This window comes from Mesoplodon bidens (assembly GCF_964165515.1).
Source record: "Mesoplodon bidens genome assembly, chromosome: 9".
Lineage (NCBI taxonomy): Eukaryota > Metazoa > Chordata > Mammalia > Artiodactyla > Ziphiidae > Mesoplodon > Mesoplodon bidens.
The window spans coordinates 42,555,504-42,576,242 of record NC_138166.1 but is presented as its reverse complement, the minus strand read 5'-3'; the positions used below and the strand labels follow the sequence as shown (position 1 = coordinate 42,576,242).

Genomic DNA, 20,739 nt, shown 5'->3' with positions numbered 1-20,739 from the left:
ATAACTTCAAGTTATGAAATGAAGTCTTTATTCTTGGAAAGCTTGTGCCTATTTAAAATTTAGGGCTTTTTTTTTTTTCAGTACGCGGGCCTCTCACTGTTGTGGCATCTCCCGTTGCGGAGCACAGGCTCCAGACGCACAGGCTCAGCGGCCATGGCACAGGCTGAGACGCGCAGACTCAGCGGCCATGGCTCACGGGCCCAGCCGCTCCGTGGCATGTGGGATCTTCCTGGACCGGGGCACGAACCCATGTCCCCTGCATCGGCAGGCGGACTCTCAACCACTGCGCCACCAGGGAAGACTTAGGGCTTTCATTTTTGAAGAAGAAAGGGATAAAAGGTACAGGGAGACAACTGTCAGTCTCTTCCATATTTATTAAATGCACATCAAAAAAGCAATTAGCTATTTTAAAATCCTTTCTTTCTTTTTTTTCTTTCCTTCCTTCCTTCTTTCCTTCCCTTTCCTCTCCTCCCTCCCTTCGTTCATTCCTTTTTTTTTTTCCTTTTTAACACATGGATTGCAAAGGTTGTCAATCTAAATGCAATATAGTCCCCTGAATTGGATCTTGGAACAGAAAAAGGATGTTAGTGGAAAAACTAGTGAAATTAGAATTTTACTTAATAATATTGTACTAATATTAATAAATAAAAACTAATAGTTTTGTAAATGTTCCAGGGTTATGCAAGATGTTGACATTAGTGGAAGCTGGGCGAATATACAGAAACTCAGTATTATCTTTGTGTACTTCAATAAATCTAAAATTACTTCAAAAGTTAAAAGAATGATTGCTAATAGTCAATGATGAGGAGTTTGGAAAATTGGAGAGAATTCTCATGCACTCTTGGTGGTAATATATGTTAATACAGCCTGTTTTTAGAGAACAATTAAGCAGTATTTATAAAATTAAATGGTTTATGTATTTTCATTGAGAAAATCTACTTCTAAGATTTTCTCTTATAGAAACTTGAATGCTAGCTTTAGAAATCTCTCTTTTCCCTTTTAAATAATTCAGAATAATTCCTCCCAATGAATGTAGGAGGTTGTCAGAGAGAGGAATGTTTGGTTTTATAATTTCAGGGATTAAACAATCCATAGTATGGTTAATGTTTGAAGCATGTAGAATGGAAATGAAGTTCCTGGAGTGGAGTTGTTTAAATATTTAAGTTGCTAGGCTTTTGACTGGAGAAATAACAGATCTGAAAGGCAGTGGGGAACATTAAGGACCAGATGCCACATTTGGATGTTGAGAAAATGAGTGGCTTCCATCTGAGGGGGCTGCAGGGTGACTTTCCACTTTATACAAGGAGGTACAAGAACTATCATTGAAAGGGAAAAGGATTTACTAAGGTTTTAAATTTTTGGAATGGAAGTTTCCTCAGCACGATAGAAAGATTTGAGCAGGTACATAGAAGTGGTAGTTTGGGTCAAGGAACTAAAGGTTCAGAGAGATTGGAGGGTCAGAGAGACTGCATTTTTAGCAGTGATTAGGAACACAGAAATAGGAGGTTGCGGTAACTACTATTGTGGTGGAATATCCTGAGGCATTAGAGGTAGTCCAGCTTTCAGGGAATCTGACTAGTCATACTCTTTTCGTCCTGGTCATTTGCACATGTCCTTTCTTTGGTCTGGAACCTCTGTCTCTTTTTCTCCCTTCTCCAGCCAGTTCAGACACTATGTCTGGATCTAAATATAACTTTCTCCAGGAAGACTTAGCATATGTACTTTTTCTCTGGCAGTCCTTTTCACAATAGATAGCAATTGCTCACTGACTTCTTTGTATCCTCAACTGTACCTTAAGCTCTGGCAGGGAAAAGATAAAAACTTTCTTGCTGAAGGTTCAGCCTGTATGTAATCATCCCATGACTTGTACTACATAGGTATTTACTAATTTTTCAAATTTAATGTTATAAAATTTAATTCCAGTTTACAAAAGAATTCAACACGTTTTCTTTTTTCTTTTTCTTTTTGCGGTATGAGGGCCTCTCACTGTTGTGGCCTCTCCCATTGCGGAGCACAGGCTCCGGATGCGCAGGCCCAGCGGCCATGGCTTACGGGCCCAGCCGCTCCGCGGCATATGGGATCCTCCCAGACCGGGGCACGAACCCCTATCCCCTGCATCGGCAGGCGGACTCTCAACCACTGTGCCACCAGGGAGGACCGCCAACACGTTTTCTTTAAAGAATAAGCTCCACTACTGCAATGTATGATTTGATTCCTATATATTTCATTTACAGTCCTTTGTGACACGGTATTTCCCCATGTTACAAACATTACCACTCAGTGTATATCTGGGGAATAAATGGATCAATTGAATCGGCTTCATTCAAATCTTCCTCTATCCTTGATATATAAACATTTAAAAAGTATTAATACTGCTCAGATTCTAACATTTTAACATTGTTTTTTAAAAATAATTAACCTGTATGTGAATAAACGTGGCGTTTGAAACTGTTGAAGGACTGACATCCGATTGTACATACTCTCCTATTTTTATGGATTTAAAAATTCACCTTATAAAATAAATTATCTAAATGTATGCAAGGCACTATTCCACATTCATGGGGACACACATCCTTCTCCGTCTTGTCAGACACAAAAATTGGCCTTCCACGGATTTGGACTGAGGGCCGGGCCTCAGCGACTTACTGGCCGAGAGTCTAGAACTCTCTACTCCGCCCTCGCACTGCTCGGCTCCTCTTGGCTCCCTCTCGGCTTCCGTTCGGTTCCTTCCGTCTCCGTTCGGCTCCTCCTCCCTGAGGGAGAGCGGAGGTGAGGCTGGCGCACGCGCCCTCGGCCCCTGCTGCTGTTAGGGCCGCTCTCTGCTTGGTGTTTTCACTTCCTTCCCTTCAAAGCTGTATCCGGGTCGTTGCTTTCCCTATTGTTTTATGCAACCGGCCTCGGATTGTGTAAATTCTGAGTCTTTTGTTGCTTTTGTTGCAGGCTAATAAAGTTTTTCTTTCGTTTATTTTTTTTTCTAAGAGTTTTAACAGGGGACGTTAACTCCCCAGGGCTGCCGGGTTAGCCGCGCTGCCTGGGCCGGAGGGCGCCTTTGGCCGGGGAAGCGCCAAAGGAAGGCGCGCTAGCGGCCGGGGTCGGTTCTGCGAGGACCAGGGGCCGGGGGGCGGGAGGGGAACCGCGGGGCTGCACCTGGGGCGCCCCGGTCTGGTCCGCGGCGCCGCCTATTTTTAATAGCATCTTTTGGACTCGTTTCCTTGGTCTCAGTCCTCGACCTCGGCGCTGCCTGGGCTCTCGCAGCCTCTCCCTAGGTCTACTCCAAACGACCACCTCGGATTCCTTAGTAAGTGTGTCGGAGGCGTCCGCGGGGCGACAGGTCCATTTCAACCCTTCTAGAAGTCAGGGCCGGCTGGAGCAGGGCGGGGGTGGGAGTGTCCTGCGGGAAGCTGGACCCTTCGTGGACGCTCCCCCTCCACGGTCCGTGGGAATGAACATAGCTTTTCACATTCCCTGGGCTTTGCATTTTCTGTTGACTGTTAACGATGTCTAAGTGAGGGATTACAAGCGAGTTTCAGAAGCAAGATGTTCAAGAGGGCCAGTTTCGATTTTGGTCGGCCTGGGTTCGTCTTTGCTGTACCTCGGGTCTGGAGCTGCCCGTGGAAATGCCCGGCCCTCCCCAGCCAGTGTTCCCACCCCAACCTTCCCCCACACCTTTTGCTGAGAACTGAATTAAGACAGATTTGCACCACCTGCACGAGGTCATCTGTACCTTCCCTCAGTACCACAGCTCTCCCCCGTGCTTGGCGTGATTGTGAATGACGGTGTAATGTTTTTCTCTTAACAGTGGATCGCAGCTCCAAGAGGAGGCAGGTGAAGCCTTTGGCAGCTTCTCTGCTAGAAGCTCTCGATTATGATAGTTCAGATGACAGTGATTTTAAAGTTGGAGATGCTTCAGGTAAATGTTTCCTTCTTGCTTCCCTTTCCCCAGCTTTCTGCAGTTGAGCTGATTTTCAGACTTTTCTTAAAAAGAATCCGTTTAATTAAAATGCCAATATAAAGTTAAAGCACATAAACTTTATTTTGTCTGTTTATTTCCCACCTTTCCCTAAGATCCTATCACTAGATACTGTCACTGCTTCTGTTTTTTTGATATTTACTCAGATAATTATCAGAGAAGGCCTTATTCCAAAGATGCAGTAATACTGTAAATCAATTATACCTTATTAAAAAACAAACAAAAAGATACAAAGATGCAAAAGTGTTTTCTCTGTTCTTTATTTTAAAATATATTCATGCTTATTTTATGGACAGAGGGGAAAAAAGTCTAGGGATATCCTGAAGTGGAGTGACATCCTGAGAATAACATGAGCCATGAACAGCCCAGGAACAGAGTTCTTCTCTTTTCAGATCACTTGGCATCCTCTTGAGGGGAGTTTTGCTTTTTGTCTGTTAGCTCCTTTACCAGAATAGAATTGACCAAAAAAAGTTGTACTTTGGTAGGTGCTGGATCTTGTGGATTGGGCCTTTTAAAAATATGAGGTACAAAGTGTGCGTGCTTGCTTGTTATATTTTGTGATTTTAAGAACAATAAACTTCTTTGAGTCGTATATTCACATGGTACAAAATTGAAAAACAGAAAAGTGTGGTTTTCCTTTTATCTTCTGTTCATTGTAACTCACACACACGCACACATATATACATATAAAGTTTTCATTGTAGGAATCTGAGAAATACAAATTATGTTTAAATATTTTATGTGAAAAATACAAATACATGAACAATAAAAATTACTTAATTCTGTCCCTTTTGACAGAAATTTAAATAAAGTGAGAAATTAGAGCCCTTTCAGTTTTATCTTTTTAACAGTTTTAAAATATTCTTCCAGAGAATTTTTGATGCTTAGTCATATCTCCCTCCTTTCCTCTGGTTTTTCTTTTTCTTTTCTTTCTTTCTTTTTTTCTGTTCGGTATGGTAGGAAGGGATGAAATTTGGTTGTGTTTTGTTACTATTTTACTTTTAATGGCATCAGCAAGCAGAATTTGCATTGTGATTTACCGAGAACTTTTTGTTTCCACAATCTCATTTAATTTTTACAGTAACTCCGTGGAGGAGATATTATTTGACAGATAACAGGGGCACTGAGTTTAAGGAATTTGTATGAGGCCACTTAGGCCTAAATGGATCTAATCCAGTTCTTTTGACTCCCGACATTTAGAATCTTTTTATTGCTTAGATCCTAAAAGTAGATAGGTGTAATCTTAAATTGAAACTACTTACTTACTGTATCAAGGTGACTAATTGAGGTTACTTCCAGCAATCAAAAGTTGTTAAGTTTACCTTGATCAATTTTTTAAAAACTTTATTTCTCAGCTCTTTCATCTCCCATTTCGTTTACTGTTGTTTGGTACTTCCAAAGAAGGGAAAGAAAGAGAAGGTAAAGGAAGTAAAATTCAAACCTATTTTAGTGCTCTTGGTGAAAACCTTGGCAGAAAAGAATATTCTTGGCTAGAATGTAGCTTTGGTTTGTCATGGTTGAGATTGTAAACTGACAAAAATAGTTAGGTTTCAGAAGTTATGACTTAGTTTGAATACCATTAGGGAAAAACTCCAAAGCTTAATTTCTTTAAGTATTCCATAATTATTTTTATGAAAATCCTGACTTTGTATATAATTTTTCTTTTTTTGTTTATTGACATGTATCACTTCCCTTTACAAGGGTTAAAACAATCTAATGATACAAATTGCTTTCTCAAAATAATTTTTGGTATCAAGCAAATTAGAAACTCCTGACCTTGTTAAAGCTTAATCGTGGTTGATGGGAATTATCTGTTACTTGTGACAGTGGTAGAATGAGTTTTGTTAGGTTGATGATTTTTTTTTGAATCTCCTAAAAGCACTCAAAAATGTATACTTGCTGTTACCTAGTCTGCTGTACTTATAATTTACTTCCTGGGCCCCAAAGGTCACAAATTTATTTGTGTAGTTCTTGATATGTTATCATAACTGAGAGTTTAGTAGAAAATGATTTTGTTTGAAATAGGTATTAGTAGAAATTGAGTCGTATTTTACACTCTTGGTTAAGGTGCATTGTTTTCTCCCATAGCTGAGATGTTGGCTTACTCTAGATTACCAGTGTCTCCTGTTTGAATCCTTTCTCGTCTCTGCGTAAGACAGTTGTACTCTTACAGGAAATAAGACATTAAGACTTATCACTATTTTCCAAACATGCTGAAGTTGTGGGATCCCAACCCTATTTAGTAATAGGTGATTAAACTGGAGGTGGAGAAATAATAGCTAAATAATAATCTTTAATGATAGCTAATAATAATCTTTCTGATCATAGCTTCTTTCAGAACAATCTGTAGACATGACTAACTCAATGAACTACTGACTTCCTTCAGACTTAATGTTAAAATGGTTAGATTGGTGGCCCTCAATTTTTAACTGATTCTGTGCATCAGTTTCTTCTGATTTTCATTTTGAATTCTGAAATTCTGACGACAAAACTTCATATTTCTGTTTGGCTTTAAGAATAAATATAGAGGGACTTCCCTGGCGGTCCAGTGGTTAAGACTCTGAGCTTCCGGTGCAGGGGGTGTGGGTTCCATCCCTGGTTGGGAACTAAGATCCTACATGCTGCAGAGTGCAGTCAAAAAGTAAATAAATAAATAAATAAGAATAAATATAGACATTTCTGAAAAGTTATCACCCTTGCTGATAGACATAATTTTATTTTTGTGCTTCTCAGATAATAACATAAAGATAAATATTATTCAAAAATGACCCGCCAATAAGATTGGCAGGTGATTATAAACAGTTAATAATTATCAGGTTCTACCTTTAGAAAATTGTGAACTGAAAATTGATCATCTTTTCTTTTATCTTTAATGTGAATGTAGGGCTAAATTTCTCATTTTTGATTGAGGACAGTCAATAAATACATTTTCAAATTAGTCCTAAAACAGTGTGTAAGTGTATTAGAGTTATGGTGGTAACCACCAGAAGAACTGTATGTAGAAAAGTGAGCTGCTACCATATGAAATTATCAGCTTTATAGGTCTAAGACAGTTGATTATTGGCAGTTTTATGGTTTGGCCTAGTTAAAGTGGTTATATTTGAGACTTGGACTTAAGATTGGGTATAGGATAGGAGACATTTAAGATAGGATTGATTACATTTAGTAATCTACATAATGAATGATTATGAAAATAAGTGCATATATTACTTTTATTAAACAAGACAAAATAGCAGTGCTGTGTCTTCCCAGCCCCCTAGCCAAAGTAAGATGGCTAATTTTAGATCTTGAGCCATAGTTTAGTTGGTCCAAATTGCCAGAAAACAATTTAACTGGAAGAGTCAGGCTGAGAGTTTGCCTTGGTAGTATTTTGTGCTTAACTGCCTTTGGCTAAGTGGATCAAGATATGTTCATTGACCAACTGTAGCTTTGTTTAAAAGCACTTTGCTGGTTGTATGGTGAATTCACAAAGAAATAATGATAATGTTAGAATAATTAAATGAAATAGCAGATAGATGTTATAAAGCATGATCAATCACTTGTGTAGTTCAAGTCTTTCAAAGGAGATGGGGCTACTTGAGACTGGATTTACAATGATTCTTTGAGGAGATGAGACTTGAACTAGGAACTGAAAGAGAAGCAGCCTAGGTAGGGGAAACATTAGGTGTTAAAAATGTGGAGGATGGAAAATATCGTTTATACATGGAGATCAGGTTTCGAGTAAAAGCATAGTAGAAGAGATGAGCCTGGGGAAGTAGAATGAGGTCAAATTGAGGTCTTACATGCTAGACCAGTGTTTCTCAATCTCAGCAATATTGGCATTTTGAGTTGGTTAAATCTTTGTTGTGGAAGCTTGTCTTTTGTATTGGAGGATGTTTAGCAGCATCTCTGTCTTCTACCTACTCAATGCCAGTAGCATTTACTGTACCTAACCCCTACCGTAATCCTGCCCTTTTGTGGCAACCACTGTCTCTAGACATTGCCAGATGTTTTCTGTGGGAAAAATTGTACCCACTTGAGAAGCACTGGTCTAGATCTCTAAGAAAATGTAAAATGACACAGCTGGAACTGGAGTCAGAAGTAGATGAGTTGTGTTGACTGATTGGCTTTTTAGAAAGAGATATACTAGATGAGTTAAAAATGTTTCCAAGATGATAACTGAATAGTAGACTGGTGATCTGTCTGTTATCTGTTATATATATTTATAATCCTAATTACTGTTGCACCAGATCAATAAACAGAATAGTTAAATAATTAAGGTCGATGAACAAAGATGATTTTTTATATTGCAAAGTTAACATAAAACTCTGAATTAATTTTATTATTTAATATTTATCATGGGGGAAACTTAAGCATTGAATATTGTGAAGGGATTCTTGAAGGTTGGTTTCTAATCTCTGTAACTGTAAAATATTTAACTGCCTGTTAGCTGAAATAGCTATTGCTTAGAGAGGTTTTGATATATTGTGTTGTGTTTTTTCTTTTTTTTTTTGCTGTACGCGGGACCCCTCACTGTTGTGGCCTTGGCAGGTGGACTCTCAACCACTGGGCCACCAGGGAAGCCCTGATATATTGTGTTTGAGAAAGATTACCTTTTATTTAACTGAATAGGAGGTAGGGATTTCCATTTTAAAGATTTTTCTTCTAATGTAAACATTTTTATTGTAGACTTAGACTTAACTCTGTTCTTAAGCCTAAGATAGCTGTATTTGAAATATCTGGTTTATTTCTCTAGTCTGTTATTACTTTTTTCTTTTATTTAAGGTTGTAGGAGTGATGGATTTGAAACGTTGTTTGAATTGGTAGGAATGGGAAATTTTTCATTACAGCCTACAAAAATAGAATTATAGACAGCCAAGGACAGTGATTTTCTCATTGTCATTATTACTAAGTAATGCCATAACTAAATATTGTTTATCTCTATCCTTCAAGTGCGTATGTACCAAAAAGAACTTATGACTAATCAGTTGAAGAAGTTATTTTTCAGAAATCAAAGAAAGATAAACTTTGATATATTCCTGATCCCAGCAGTTGGAGTATGGATAATGTGATATATTTGGAGAATGAAGGGTTGGGTAAGCTACTAGGATTTAATTCGTGGAAAAATCTCACATTCTTCTAATAATGTTAACAAATATAAAGCATTTAAATCTTTTTAAAATTCTGCTTTCTATTTGGGCATGATAACAAAACAAAATCAGAATCAAAGTATCAGTTTCCCTGTACTTTTAAAATAATCGATTGGCATTGGCAACAACAACCAAAACAAAATTGCAGAAATTCTTGACATTCTGTAAAATTTACAAGTAATAGCAAAGTTGGATTGGTCTCAGTTTTGATCAGGAGCCCACGTTTGTGGCCCACTTGATCATTCTTTTATATCTACTGTTATGTTTTTATTGGTGAAAATTATTAGGAGTACTTTTTAGTTACTTAAGAAAAAATTCTACAAGGTTAATCCAGAAGAAAAGTTCCTTTTCTCCATCTCCCAGGGCTGTTAATTATAGCATTGCTTGCTTTAGTCAGTGAGCACAAGGATCTATCTTTGCCTTAGAAGCATTTGGTCAACTCTGCTTATTACTATATCCTTATCTAAAAATATCTAGGAACTATTATTTTTTTACCAGGGGTATTTTTCTTGGTAGGTTGGATTTAATTGTTGTGAGTAGTATAAAAAAATCACTTCTTTTCCTAATAATTTGTAGAGCTGTTGGACTGAAAATAAGTCCCCTATTTGTAAGTGACATTGGGTCCACGCTCTTTTGGAAATTTAAGAAGCTCACAAATCCAAAGATGTTTCCTAAGTTTGGCATGAATTTATTTGACGGTAAAACCAGACTGGAACTGATAGGAGTTTATTTGTAGCGTTTACTTATCATACTTGTAAATATTCATACTTTTCACTGCAGATGTAATGTATTTGATTACAGTACAGTACCATAGACCTCACTGGAGGTGTTAGTTTAATATATTGTGCATACACCATGCTACCTTTCTAAAATCTGAAAAAAATCTAAATTCTGTAACGTGTGGCTCCAAAATTCAGATAAGGGATGGTTGGCCTACATGATATTGCTCTTGTGTCCTTTACAAGATTGTTCAGGATGAGAGTGTTTTGTCACAACAGTCCTGAATAAGGTGTAGGCACCTGTTTGATAATCTTGAGATTGACAGTGATTTTATAGGTTCAATCAACATCCACTAAATGTTAGTCTTTATTTTTTATGTGATTTAACTTGCAGGATTTTTTTCATCAGCCATTTGTAAAGGATTTTTGAGATATTTTAGAAACCAGATACTAATTACAGACAACTTTTTTTTACTTTGAATACCCAGGTAATTATAGAGGCTAACACTGGTTGAGTTAACAGAAATTAAAATGGTATGGAAACATGAATTTTTTTCACCATTTTATTACTACCCTTATCTTGGTTATAGGTGCAAAATATTCATCACCCTACAGATTTTACTACTGATGTTGGCTACAACTTGACTGTGACTGGTTTGTTTCCCACTTCCTCCTGCTCCCCTTCCACCAATAACCCTCTCCACAAATATTTTAGATTTTTATTTATTTGATTATGTGTAAAGAGGATTAGAATGTTACTGAGTAGTGTTGGTTTAAGAGGGCCTGAGCTGCCCTAGACAGGAATGGAAGGCACTTGCTAGAAAACTTATGGTCCTGCATGAACTCTTTAATGTCCTCAGCCTATCTTTTTAGTGACTACTGTGCTTGCTCATTTCCGAGATGGATTAGGTTTTAAAAAAATGCATTAATCTCTTTCATTCTAGGGTCTGTAGTAGTTACTGCCTAGAATTTTTGGAAGTTTATGTAACTCTTTTATTGATATGAACAGTATCCTAATAATCAGAAAAATTGATAACTTATCTTGCAACTTCCATTTTCTGTGCCATTGCTATTGTCTGTTTTTCACTTGTGTATTTGGTGATCCTAAAATTGATTGGTATATTAGGGATGTGGTACAAATTGACTGTCATAAATATCTATGTTCATTTTTGCTGAGTAAAGAGTGAGATAAATGGAACAAAGTTTTTGGGTCATATATTTCTTGTTCTGAATGTGACTCAATGCATGTAAGTCCATATAATTTATGAAAGAAAGATGTAAGAGAAGAACAATTTGGTATGTATTACATTATCATAAAGTTAAAATCAAGTGCTCAATTTAAAAAGAAGCACATTTACTTTTAGAAAAAAATTGCCTCTAGGGTACCAAGTATAGCGTGAGATGTATGACACAAAATAGTGGTCCTCGTTTTAAAGCATATTTTAATTTAGAGTTACATATATTCATCTTCATTAGTGCTGTATTGAACTAGAACCATTATTCCAGCTTCATTGATTTATTATTTAATCAGGTTGGGAACGTCTACCATTCTTTGACTTAAATTTGTTTATATTGTTTTGCAAGTTATTCACAAATTTTGGTGGTTTCATTTGTGTCAGCGTTGTGTGTGTGTGTGTGTATGTATATACATATGTGTGGTTTTTTTTTTTCTCATATTTTCAACAGATTCTGAAGGGAGTGGTAATGGAAGTGAAGATCCTTCAAAGGACAGTGGAGAAGGTTCCTGTAGTGATTCTGAAGAAAATATTTTAGAGGAAGAACTGAATGAAGATATTAAAGTAAAAGAAGAGCAACTTAAAAATTCTGCAGAGGAAGAAATACTATCATCAGAAAAACAGTTAATTAAAGTGGAAAAGAAGGAGGAAGAAGAGAATGGAGAGAGGCCTAGAAAGAAAAAGGAAAAAGAGAAGGAGAAAGAAAAAGATAAAGAGAAGGAGAGAGAGAAGGATAAAGAAAAAGCAACAACATCTGATAACGTGGCTGCTTCTGCTGCTTCCACCACACCAGCCACAAGTCCTCCTGCTGCTAACACATCTCCTTCAGTCCCCACTACAACAACTACAGAGGAACAAGTCAGTGAGCCAAAAAAGTGGAACCTTCGTCGCAACCGACCACTTTTGGATTTTGTATCCATGGAAGAGCTGAATGACATGGATGACTATGATAGTGAAGATGACAATGATTGGCGACCCACTGTAGTAAAAAGAAAGGGAAGATCTGCATCTCAGAAGGAAGGAAGTGATGGAGACAATGAGGATGATGAAGATGAGGGAAGTGGGAGTGATGAGGATGAGAATGATGAAGGCAATGATGAAGATCATAGCAGCCCTGCCAGTGAAGGGGGTTGCAAGAAGAAGAAGAGTAAAGTTCTTAGCAGAAACAGTGCTGATGATGAGGAACTGACCAATGATAGCCTGACACTATCTCAGAGCAAGAGTAATGAGGTAGATCAACCCAATTTTTATGATATCTGTTTGTCTGGGGAAAAGGGAATTCTTCTCTAAACCATTCTACCCGTTATATTAAGTGGCTTCCTTGAAATCCTGTTATAGACAGCTGTGGTAGTGAGTGAGCACCCTAACTGTAACATTTATTCATTTGGTCAGCCCGCCTTTATTGAGTATCTGCTGTTTGTCACCGTCCTCAAGGAGCTTACAATCACCGTCCTCAAGGAGCTCAGTCTCTATACTTAGAGAAATATTTATATGTCCATACCCTTGGGAAATAGTAGAGTTTTCCTTTCCCTTTCCTATCCTCTCACTCCATTGTTCATAGGACTGCTGAATGGTGCTGAGTGGATTATGAAAACAAAGGTCACCTTTCTTTCAACTTAGTTACATCCATATCCGCATAAAAATTTAGACTTTTAGAATACTTTTGAGCGGGGCAACAAACAGCTTAATGATTGTCTCAGGCTTTTAGAGATTCATTTTAAAGGTTAATTCCTTTTTCAGTTGTAGCACCCATCTGAATAGTCACCAGATCTTTGCTTTAGATGTATGGGAGTAAATACAAACTATATATTTACATATTTTTAGTGAATAAGTTCTCTCTACAAAGAAATGAAAACAAACAAACATTTCTTATCCTAAAACAAACATTACTATCATAAAACTACAGTAATGACTCAGTTCTTCCACTTGAAGTTCTACTACTGAAAGTTAGGTTTATCCATTGGGCCCAAGATGCAACATTCAAGACTCTTCAGTCAAACACATTTGTGTCTCTTTGTCTGTGTGTTTATGTATATGTTTTTCTTCAAAAGAAAGATTGAGTTGTCGTCTTACATGTAGATGTACCTGTTACATCACATGTAGAACTATAGTAAGTCTGTCATGCCATTAATGTGTTTATAGTCTTAAAAATTCACTTCTTTAACAAGCACTTATTTTTTTGTTTTTTCATATTATTGAAATAGGTTAAATTGGTAGAAAGATTTTCCTTCTATGCCTTATTCTTTAACATTTCTTCTGTTTACAAATTTTACATAGCAGTGATTTTCTATTTTAAGTTTCATTTAAAAAGTTGGTGCTTTACCAAAATAATATATAGCAGATTGAGAGGTGTTATATGTCAGTAGAGAAGAAGCAGTTTATATTTTACATTGTAAACGTTGGTTAACTTCCAGGTTGCCCATTTTCTTAAGAAGAACATTGCCTGATTCCAGTGCTTGCCTAATTCCTATCTTTAGGTAAAGGAAAATCGTCATTTGGAATATAGTATAGTATTCATAATGATGTAGCACAGACAGTTCCATATTTCCAATTTAAGGAAACAGAAGTATGGAAAATCTAATTGTTCATACTTGATTTAAACATGTATCCAGTTTATTTTATAGCACTTAATACTAACCTATATCTACTGACTAAGTATACCTTCTGCAGTATCACGTTCTTCATTTTTATTAGCCCGACATTCATAAAAGGAGGCTGGCTAGGATAGAGGCAGTATGGATTAGATTTATGCTAAGGTGTGGGGGAACACCTGCATATGTCTAGAAATTTGCCATGTAAAATGTATACAAATTATCCATTTGTTAATAATCTGTAATACATAACAAATTGCTTAAGAGATTGTAGACTATCCTTTATGATGCATTTAAAGGCCACATGTGCTGTTTAGTTTTTTTTCCTACTAAACAGAAGAGATTTTAGTAAATAATGGGACTTTATTTATTTAGGTTAATTGTCCGAAAGGAATGAGATTCCAGGGCATTTCTTGGATAAGTGCCTTGTACAGTTGTCAAGAAGTTTCTTCTTATAGTAACTAAATTAATTCCTTTTGTGTTAATTTATGTTAATTTTCCTTTTGCTCTACCCTATGCAGAAATGTAGAAGAATTTATATAAGGTTAATTTCCCCTCAATAATATTCTACCTGAAAGCTTGATAACTGTTTTTTTCCAAGACTATTATTCAAACTTTTCAATAATTTTTGATGATTCTAGTCCTATATAAATGTCACTTAAATTAGATATTAAATTTTAAGAAAGAACTAATCGAAATTATTTTATATTTCTAAATTTCCTGCTCTTATAATCTTGATTTTGTAAAAAAGATGACTAAAGGTAATCCTTGTTGTCTTCTGGCCAATGTTTGTATTTTAATCTTCCTGGTTATTTTAGGTAGTGATACCTTGCCAAGTGTTCATTAGTTAATATGTATATATTTGATTATATTTGAAGTTTTATTTTTCTATGCTTTTAATTTGTTTTCAAATACTACTTTGTAATAGAGATAGCTGAAAATGTGGTTTTAGAATACATAATAGAATTGTATTTAGTCTATAAGCAGGAAATTTTTTCTTGGGTGCTATGTCAGGTGCTTTTGTAGGGATATGGTGTTGGGTATCATGTAAATGATGCCCAGGAACTTTCAGAATTTTGAAATTTCTTAGGGGAATTTGACATTTTTTTCTTGAGTGGAGGCCTTTTATAATTATTGGCTCTTAATGGTCTTACCATGTCTATGCTGTAGGCCTTGAAATGTTCTAGAGCAGTGGTTCTCAAACTATTTGGTTCAGGACACCTTTATAGTCTTAAAAATTGAGGACCCCGATTATTATTCATATAGGTTATATCTTTTGATATTTGCCATTTCCAATTAAAACTCAGAAATTTAAAAAAATGAGATGTATAGAAACACAAAAGTTATTAGATTGATGACACCGTCCCGTGTCATGTAACTTCTGGAAATCTTCACCATACACCCATGAGAGAGAGTGAAAAGGCAAATATCCTTATTATTTACCTTTTGGATCCCCTGGAAGAGAGTTCCTCAGACCATGCTTTGGGAACTACTGTTCTAGATTTGGGCATTTGATAGCCTGCATTTTCTTCACATGGGCATATACCTTTGTCAGTGGCATTATGGCATTTTAGTGCTATCTAAAACAATCCCGTTGGAATATGGTTACATGTCTTTTTCAAACTTTTATCTTGAAGTTTTTGAGATTCACCAAGGCTATCTTGCCTTTAGTTTTCTGAAATAAATTTTTTGGGGAGGGCTGTATAGTATTTTCAGATAATGGTTCCCATTTTCAGGACTTTGAAACTAGAGCTTTGAATGAGAATTAGTATATGATAGAAAATCATCTCAGTATAAATTTTCAGGTGGAAGTTTTTTGTTCTTTTTTTTCATAATGTTAAATAGATTAGATGTCTTGCCATGTGAAGAAATAGCAATTGTCATCTGAATTTTGCTAATTAAAATGTAAACATTTTGCCAAAATTTTTAAATAGCCATTTCTTTTGGGGGCTTCTGACTTATTAATCATTTGTCTTTTTACACATTTCAAAATAAAACAAACTTCTCTAAAGCCTAAAAAAAATCAATTTGTAACATTGTACAAAAATTACTTGAGATTCTTGAAAATTTAACCTTCTTTAAAAACTTCTAGGAAGAACTGTGGGTCAAACTTGGTATAATAATTTTTTCTCATTTTCAGAGCGATAGGATTCTTTGAATTCTGGTTTTATATGAAGGGTGCTGGAATTTCCTCCTATTAAACACACATATAGCTTAGTTAGAATTTACCCTGCTGTATATGTTATTTATAATAATCTTTGTGGAATATATATATAAATGAACACTAAACATATTTGAGAGCTGATAAAAAAACATTGGGCAGAATAATTTTTGGTGTAAATTTTAAATCCCAAGGAGAAAAATGAAATAATTTACAATAAGGAGTCATTGATTTATTACTATAGTGTCCCATTTAATCTTAATAATTACCATTAGAGTCCATTAAATTATTCCATAATATTAAAGTTATATCCTAGATGTGCCATTCAAAACCCCTTTTCCGGGCCTCCCTGGTGGCGCAGTGGTTGAGAGTCCGCCTGCTGATGCAGGGGATACGGGTTCGTGCCCCGGTCTGGGAGGATCCCACATGCCGCGGAGCGGCTGGGCCCGTGAGCCATGGCCGCTGGGCATGCGCGTCCGGAGCCTGTGCTCCGCAACGGGAGAGGCCACAACAGTGAGAGGCCCACATACCGCAAAAAGAAAAAAAAAAACAAAAACAAAAACCCATTTTCCCAAATTCCATTTTTATGTAAAAATCATATTTTCAAATGATGTATTTTGTGGTAAAAACTTTAGCTTAAATATTTTCTCCAGAAACTTGAAAAATGATATGTCTTCAGAAATACGCTATTAAAAATTGATACTAAATTGACTTTCGTATTCTGAGCAGAAGTGCACTTCAAGCCATGTTTGATCTATTGAAGACAACCTAGATAACTTTTTAAGAGGATGTATTGTTTAGATTTTCCCATTGAAACATTGTCAGCCATTTGGTTAGGGTAATATTGTAGGACTCTAGCTATCCCCATTTCTATCTGTTTGTATTTAATGTCTAGTAAGAGTCTCAAATGATGGGGATCAGAGGGTCAAAATTGCCAGTTAATTTTGTTTTCTCTGCCTCTAAATGATAATATGTGTAGAGAGAAAATGGAATAGAGATAATTTAGACATTTACTGTTTTTCTGAGCAAAATGGCCAAATAGGAAAATAATGGAATAGAACTATCTGTTGATGCCAGTTTTTCTGATCCATAGACATTTACTTGTTTCCCACATGGGTAAACCTTTTTTTTCAAGGGCTGATTAATAGTTGTAGTTCCACCAGGAAAATATTGGCAGAGCCCATAAACATGAGTAGCCTCTCAGTCATCAAACTCTGGTTGTTTGCTAGATCTTTTTCTGGTCTGTGATTTTTTTTTTTAACCTAGATGCGGTACTTTAAGAAAAAAATTTTTTGGACTTACCATGGGAAAATATTTAAAGTACCAGTGTTCATTGAGGCTTATGACCTTTCTTTTGGGGTTCCAAGGGAGATTCCCCAGTGTAATAAATGGTCAGCTCATGTTTCTCTTTTTGGACCACCTACAAAGAAGTACAGAGGAAAGGAGAATGGGAATGAACATTTATTGCATACCTAGTATGTCTCAGGAACATTCTTGCCATACATTATCTTGTTAAGTCTCACAACAACCTGATGAGGTAGGTATTATTTTTATCATCCCATTTTACAGATGAGAAAACTACAGCTTTGAGGTTCGATAGCTATTAAGTGAGAGCTGAGAATGAAACCCAAGAACATTTGACTTTAAGGCAAATGCTGTTACATTTGAAGCATTGCTAATGGGATGAAAATCTGGGCAGATTTTTTTGTTTTGCTCACTGTACTAAAGTACTTTAAAATATGACTTTTCTTTTTAGGAAGTTTTAATCTTTATTTGCTAGCCATGTCCAAAGCCCCAAACTATTGATACTTTGGTTTTATAACAAAAAGGAGCAAAATACAAAATTTTAAAGTACTAGAATTCTCAAGAGAAATGATGCCTCCTTGTTAACTTTTGCATTCTTTTTTGATTTGTTTTTTAGATCAACTGCAAGTTTAGATTTATTACACAGAAAATATATTGAAAGAATGTTATTGTGACAGTCACGTGTCTTTCAAATGTTATTTACAAATTGCTATTGAAATGACTCTAAAGGTTACTTTTGAATATTGGTCAGTTTAAAAGAATATAGAAATATAAAAATGTTAATATGAAACAATATAGTTAATGTGTGATATGGAACTAATTTGTTTCTGAATATGGTTAGGTTCTTAAATGAAAATATATAGACTCAAGTACCATCTTTTATTATATGTAATGCTGAGCCCAGTGTGTTAAATATGACAGGAATCATCATCATGTTAATTTGTCATTTAAAGTTTAAATTCATAATGCCAAAGGTTTATAAATTAAATGCAGCACACTCTTCCCTTTATTTTTTTATATTCATTAATACATCTTCCTTTCTCCTTTTATATTACAATTAACTAGGTGTCTTTATTACCAGTTTTCACTAGATATTTCTTGACATAAACCTAATAGAGTACTTTGACTCTTCTAGCAATCAGTCAATCTGGATTCTTTTTTAGATGGTTTTCTGTACCTATATACACAGATTTCCTATGCAGGCTTTCATGGATCTGTCATCCAGTTGTTTGATGACCCTGGAAATTCTGGATTCCCCAGCACTAAAGGAGTATAGTCTGTAATATGCCATCACATACATATTTGCTTATACGTTATCTTGATTTTTTTTTTACTGTTTAATATGTGTGTGTCTTGTCTCCCCAAGATAAGATTATAAGCTTCCTAAGTGTAGGAAACATGTCTTATACTTTTAAAACCCATATATAGGGTTAGTAATTACTTGTGGGTTAATTTTTCCTTTCTTGTAGTTTCAGGGGTCAGACTATATCCAGAATGGCAAAGCAGATGAAGGGTTGTTGGTTATAAGCTTGGTTTTATATTTCCTAGAGGAGAGAGAATATGGGATTTGCAGAGAAGTGAAAAATTAGAGAGAGGGTGCTTAGAGGGTCCTTTGACAAAGAGAGTCACTTCTCAAACGTAGCATACTTTGAAATTACTAAAATAATGGAGTATGCAGCATAATTTTGGAAATGCATAAAATGATTTAAGGTGTGAATTTTATTTATTAAAATTACCTTTTAAATATGTGATTTTCTGATATTTTAATATTAGGACTCGCTGATTCTTGAGAAGAGTCAAAACTGGAGTTCTCAAAAAATGGACCATATTCTGATTTGCTGTGTTTGTCTTGGAGATAATAGTGAGGATGCTGATGAAATAATTCAGTGTGACAATTGTGGCATTACAGTCCATGAAGGTAATTTTGCTTTGTTTTGTTTCCTTTCAGAAATGGCTGGTTTATACTGCATTTATATAAGTAATATCAACTACTTTACATATGTACTATACTACGGTTTTCCTGTAATATTTTATGATATTTGAACTGAAATAAGACATACTGAATTTTCAAAGTATAATGGGTGTTATTTTTCAGATTATGTTCATTTAAAATGTGTTTTAAAAAATTAAAATAGATTATTACTGTATGGAAATCAGTATTTCTTTGAAGGTCATTGTTATGATATTTTCCATCATGGCATTATTTCTAGTTTTTAACTGAAATTTAGATATAGGAAAACGTCTAGTATGTTAGTCTAGTAGAATGTATTATTTAAAAAGTTATTGTTAAAGTCTAGTGGTATTATAGTTTCTTCTTTAATAGTTACACTTTAAAATTTTGAACTTGAAAGGAGAATTTGTAGAGTTCATCTGTTAAAATCTGAATATGTTGAAATATGTTGAACATATTTTTATATGTAATGTGTAATTACATATTACATATAATATGTTGTAATATGTTGAAAATATTTTTCCTGATTATGAATTTTGAACCTTTTTTATGTAACTTTTTTGTTGTACTTTATTTAAAATTTTTTATTTTGACATAATTTCTGACTTATAGAAAAGTTATGAGTAATAGAATTTCCATATACTTGTCACTCACATTTCCAGGATGGTGACATTTTGCTATATTTGTTTTATCTTCTCTCATATAATAATTTTTTCCTCACCTCTCTGAGGGTAAATTGTAGACAGAATGTTCAGCTCTACCCCTAATACCTCAATGTATATTTCTTAAGAACAAAGAACAAGGGCATTCTTTTACACAATCACATAATTATCAAAGTCAGGCAATCAGCATTGATAGAATACTATAATCTACCGATTATATTCACATTTTGCCAATCATCCCAATAATGTTGATTCTAGCAAAATAAAATCCAGGATTATGAATTGCATTCAGTTGTCATGTCTGTGTAGTTTCCTTTAATCTAGAACATATTTTGAGTCTTTTGTGTTTCATGCCATTGGCATTTTTGAAGAATACAGGCCAGTTCTTTTATAGAATGGCCTCAATATTGGGGTTTTCTTATGTTTTCTCATGATTAGGTTCAGGTTACGTGCTTTTGGCAGGGGTGCCACAGAAGTTATGTTGTGCTGGCAATGTATTATATTAGGAAGCATGCATGTATGTTTATTTGTCCAGTTACTGGTGATGTTATTTTGATCACTTGGTTGAGAGGGTATCTTCCAGGTTTCTCTGTGGTAAAGTTATTCTTTTTTCCTATCAGTTAATTTTTTCTTATCAGGGCCATGACTACTGCAAAACAGTGTTTCTATGGCCTTTTCTTACTGGCCTTTCTGGTATTATAGCCCTTCTCCCAAATAGTTCTGGGTGTCTGCTGGACTTGTGAGACCTGTGGGGCCTGTGCTTCTTTAACCAGTCCTCTTGCCTTCATGTGAAGCTCCCCTCCCTTGCTGCTAAGACTCACTGTGGGAATGTCTCCTATTACTGTTATTCATTCATTTATTTTTTTCAGTAATGTTTGTTCAGTACCTTCTGTGTGCTAGGCATTCTGTTGGTTTTAGGCATGTAAAATAAACAATATAGACATTGCTGACCTCATGGAGCTTAAAGTATAGTAAGAGAGACAGGAATGAAAACATAAAACAATAAATATGTATCA

The 20,739-nt window shown here is 35.5% G+C and overlaps 1 protein-coding gene across 6 annotated transcripts in view; it reads left to right on the top strand.

Annotated features, from left to right (window-relative positions):
* The first annotated feature begins 2,822 nt into the window (after positions 1 to 2,822).
* Positions 2,823 to 20,739, top strand: part of PHF14 (PHD finger protein 14) — a 205,890-nt gene continuing 187,973 nt past the window's right edge. For 4 of the 6 annotated variants that reach the window (XM_081244011.1, XM_081244014.1, XM_081244013.1 and 1 more), the window contains exons 1-4: positions 2,824 to 3,298; positions 3,800 to 3,910; positions 11,505 to 12,283; positions 18,884 to 19,028. In XM_081244011.1, the coding sequence (XP_081100137.1) occupies position 3,298; positions 3,800 to 3,910; positions 11,505 to 12,283; positions 18,884 to 19,028 (1,036 nt within the window). In that variant the 5' untranslated portion in view covers positions 2,824 to 3,297. Of the gene's footprint in view, positions 3,299 to 3,799; positions 3,911 to 11,504; positions 12,284 to 18,883; positions 19,029 to 20,739 lie in introns of all 6 variants that reach the window. The other 2 variants (XM_081244012.1, XM_081244016.1) reach the window with 2 other exon arrangements.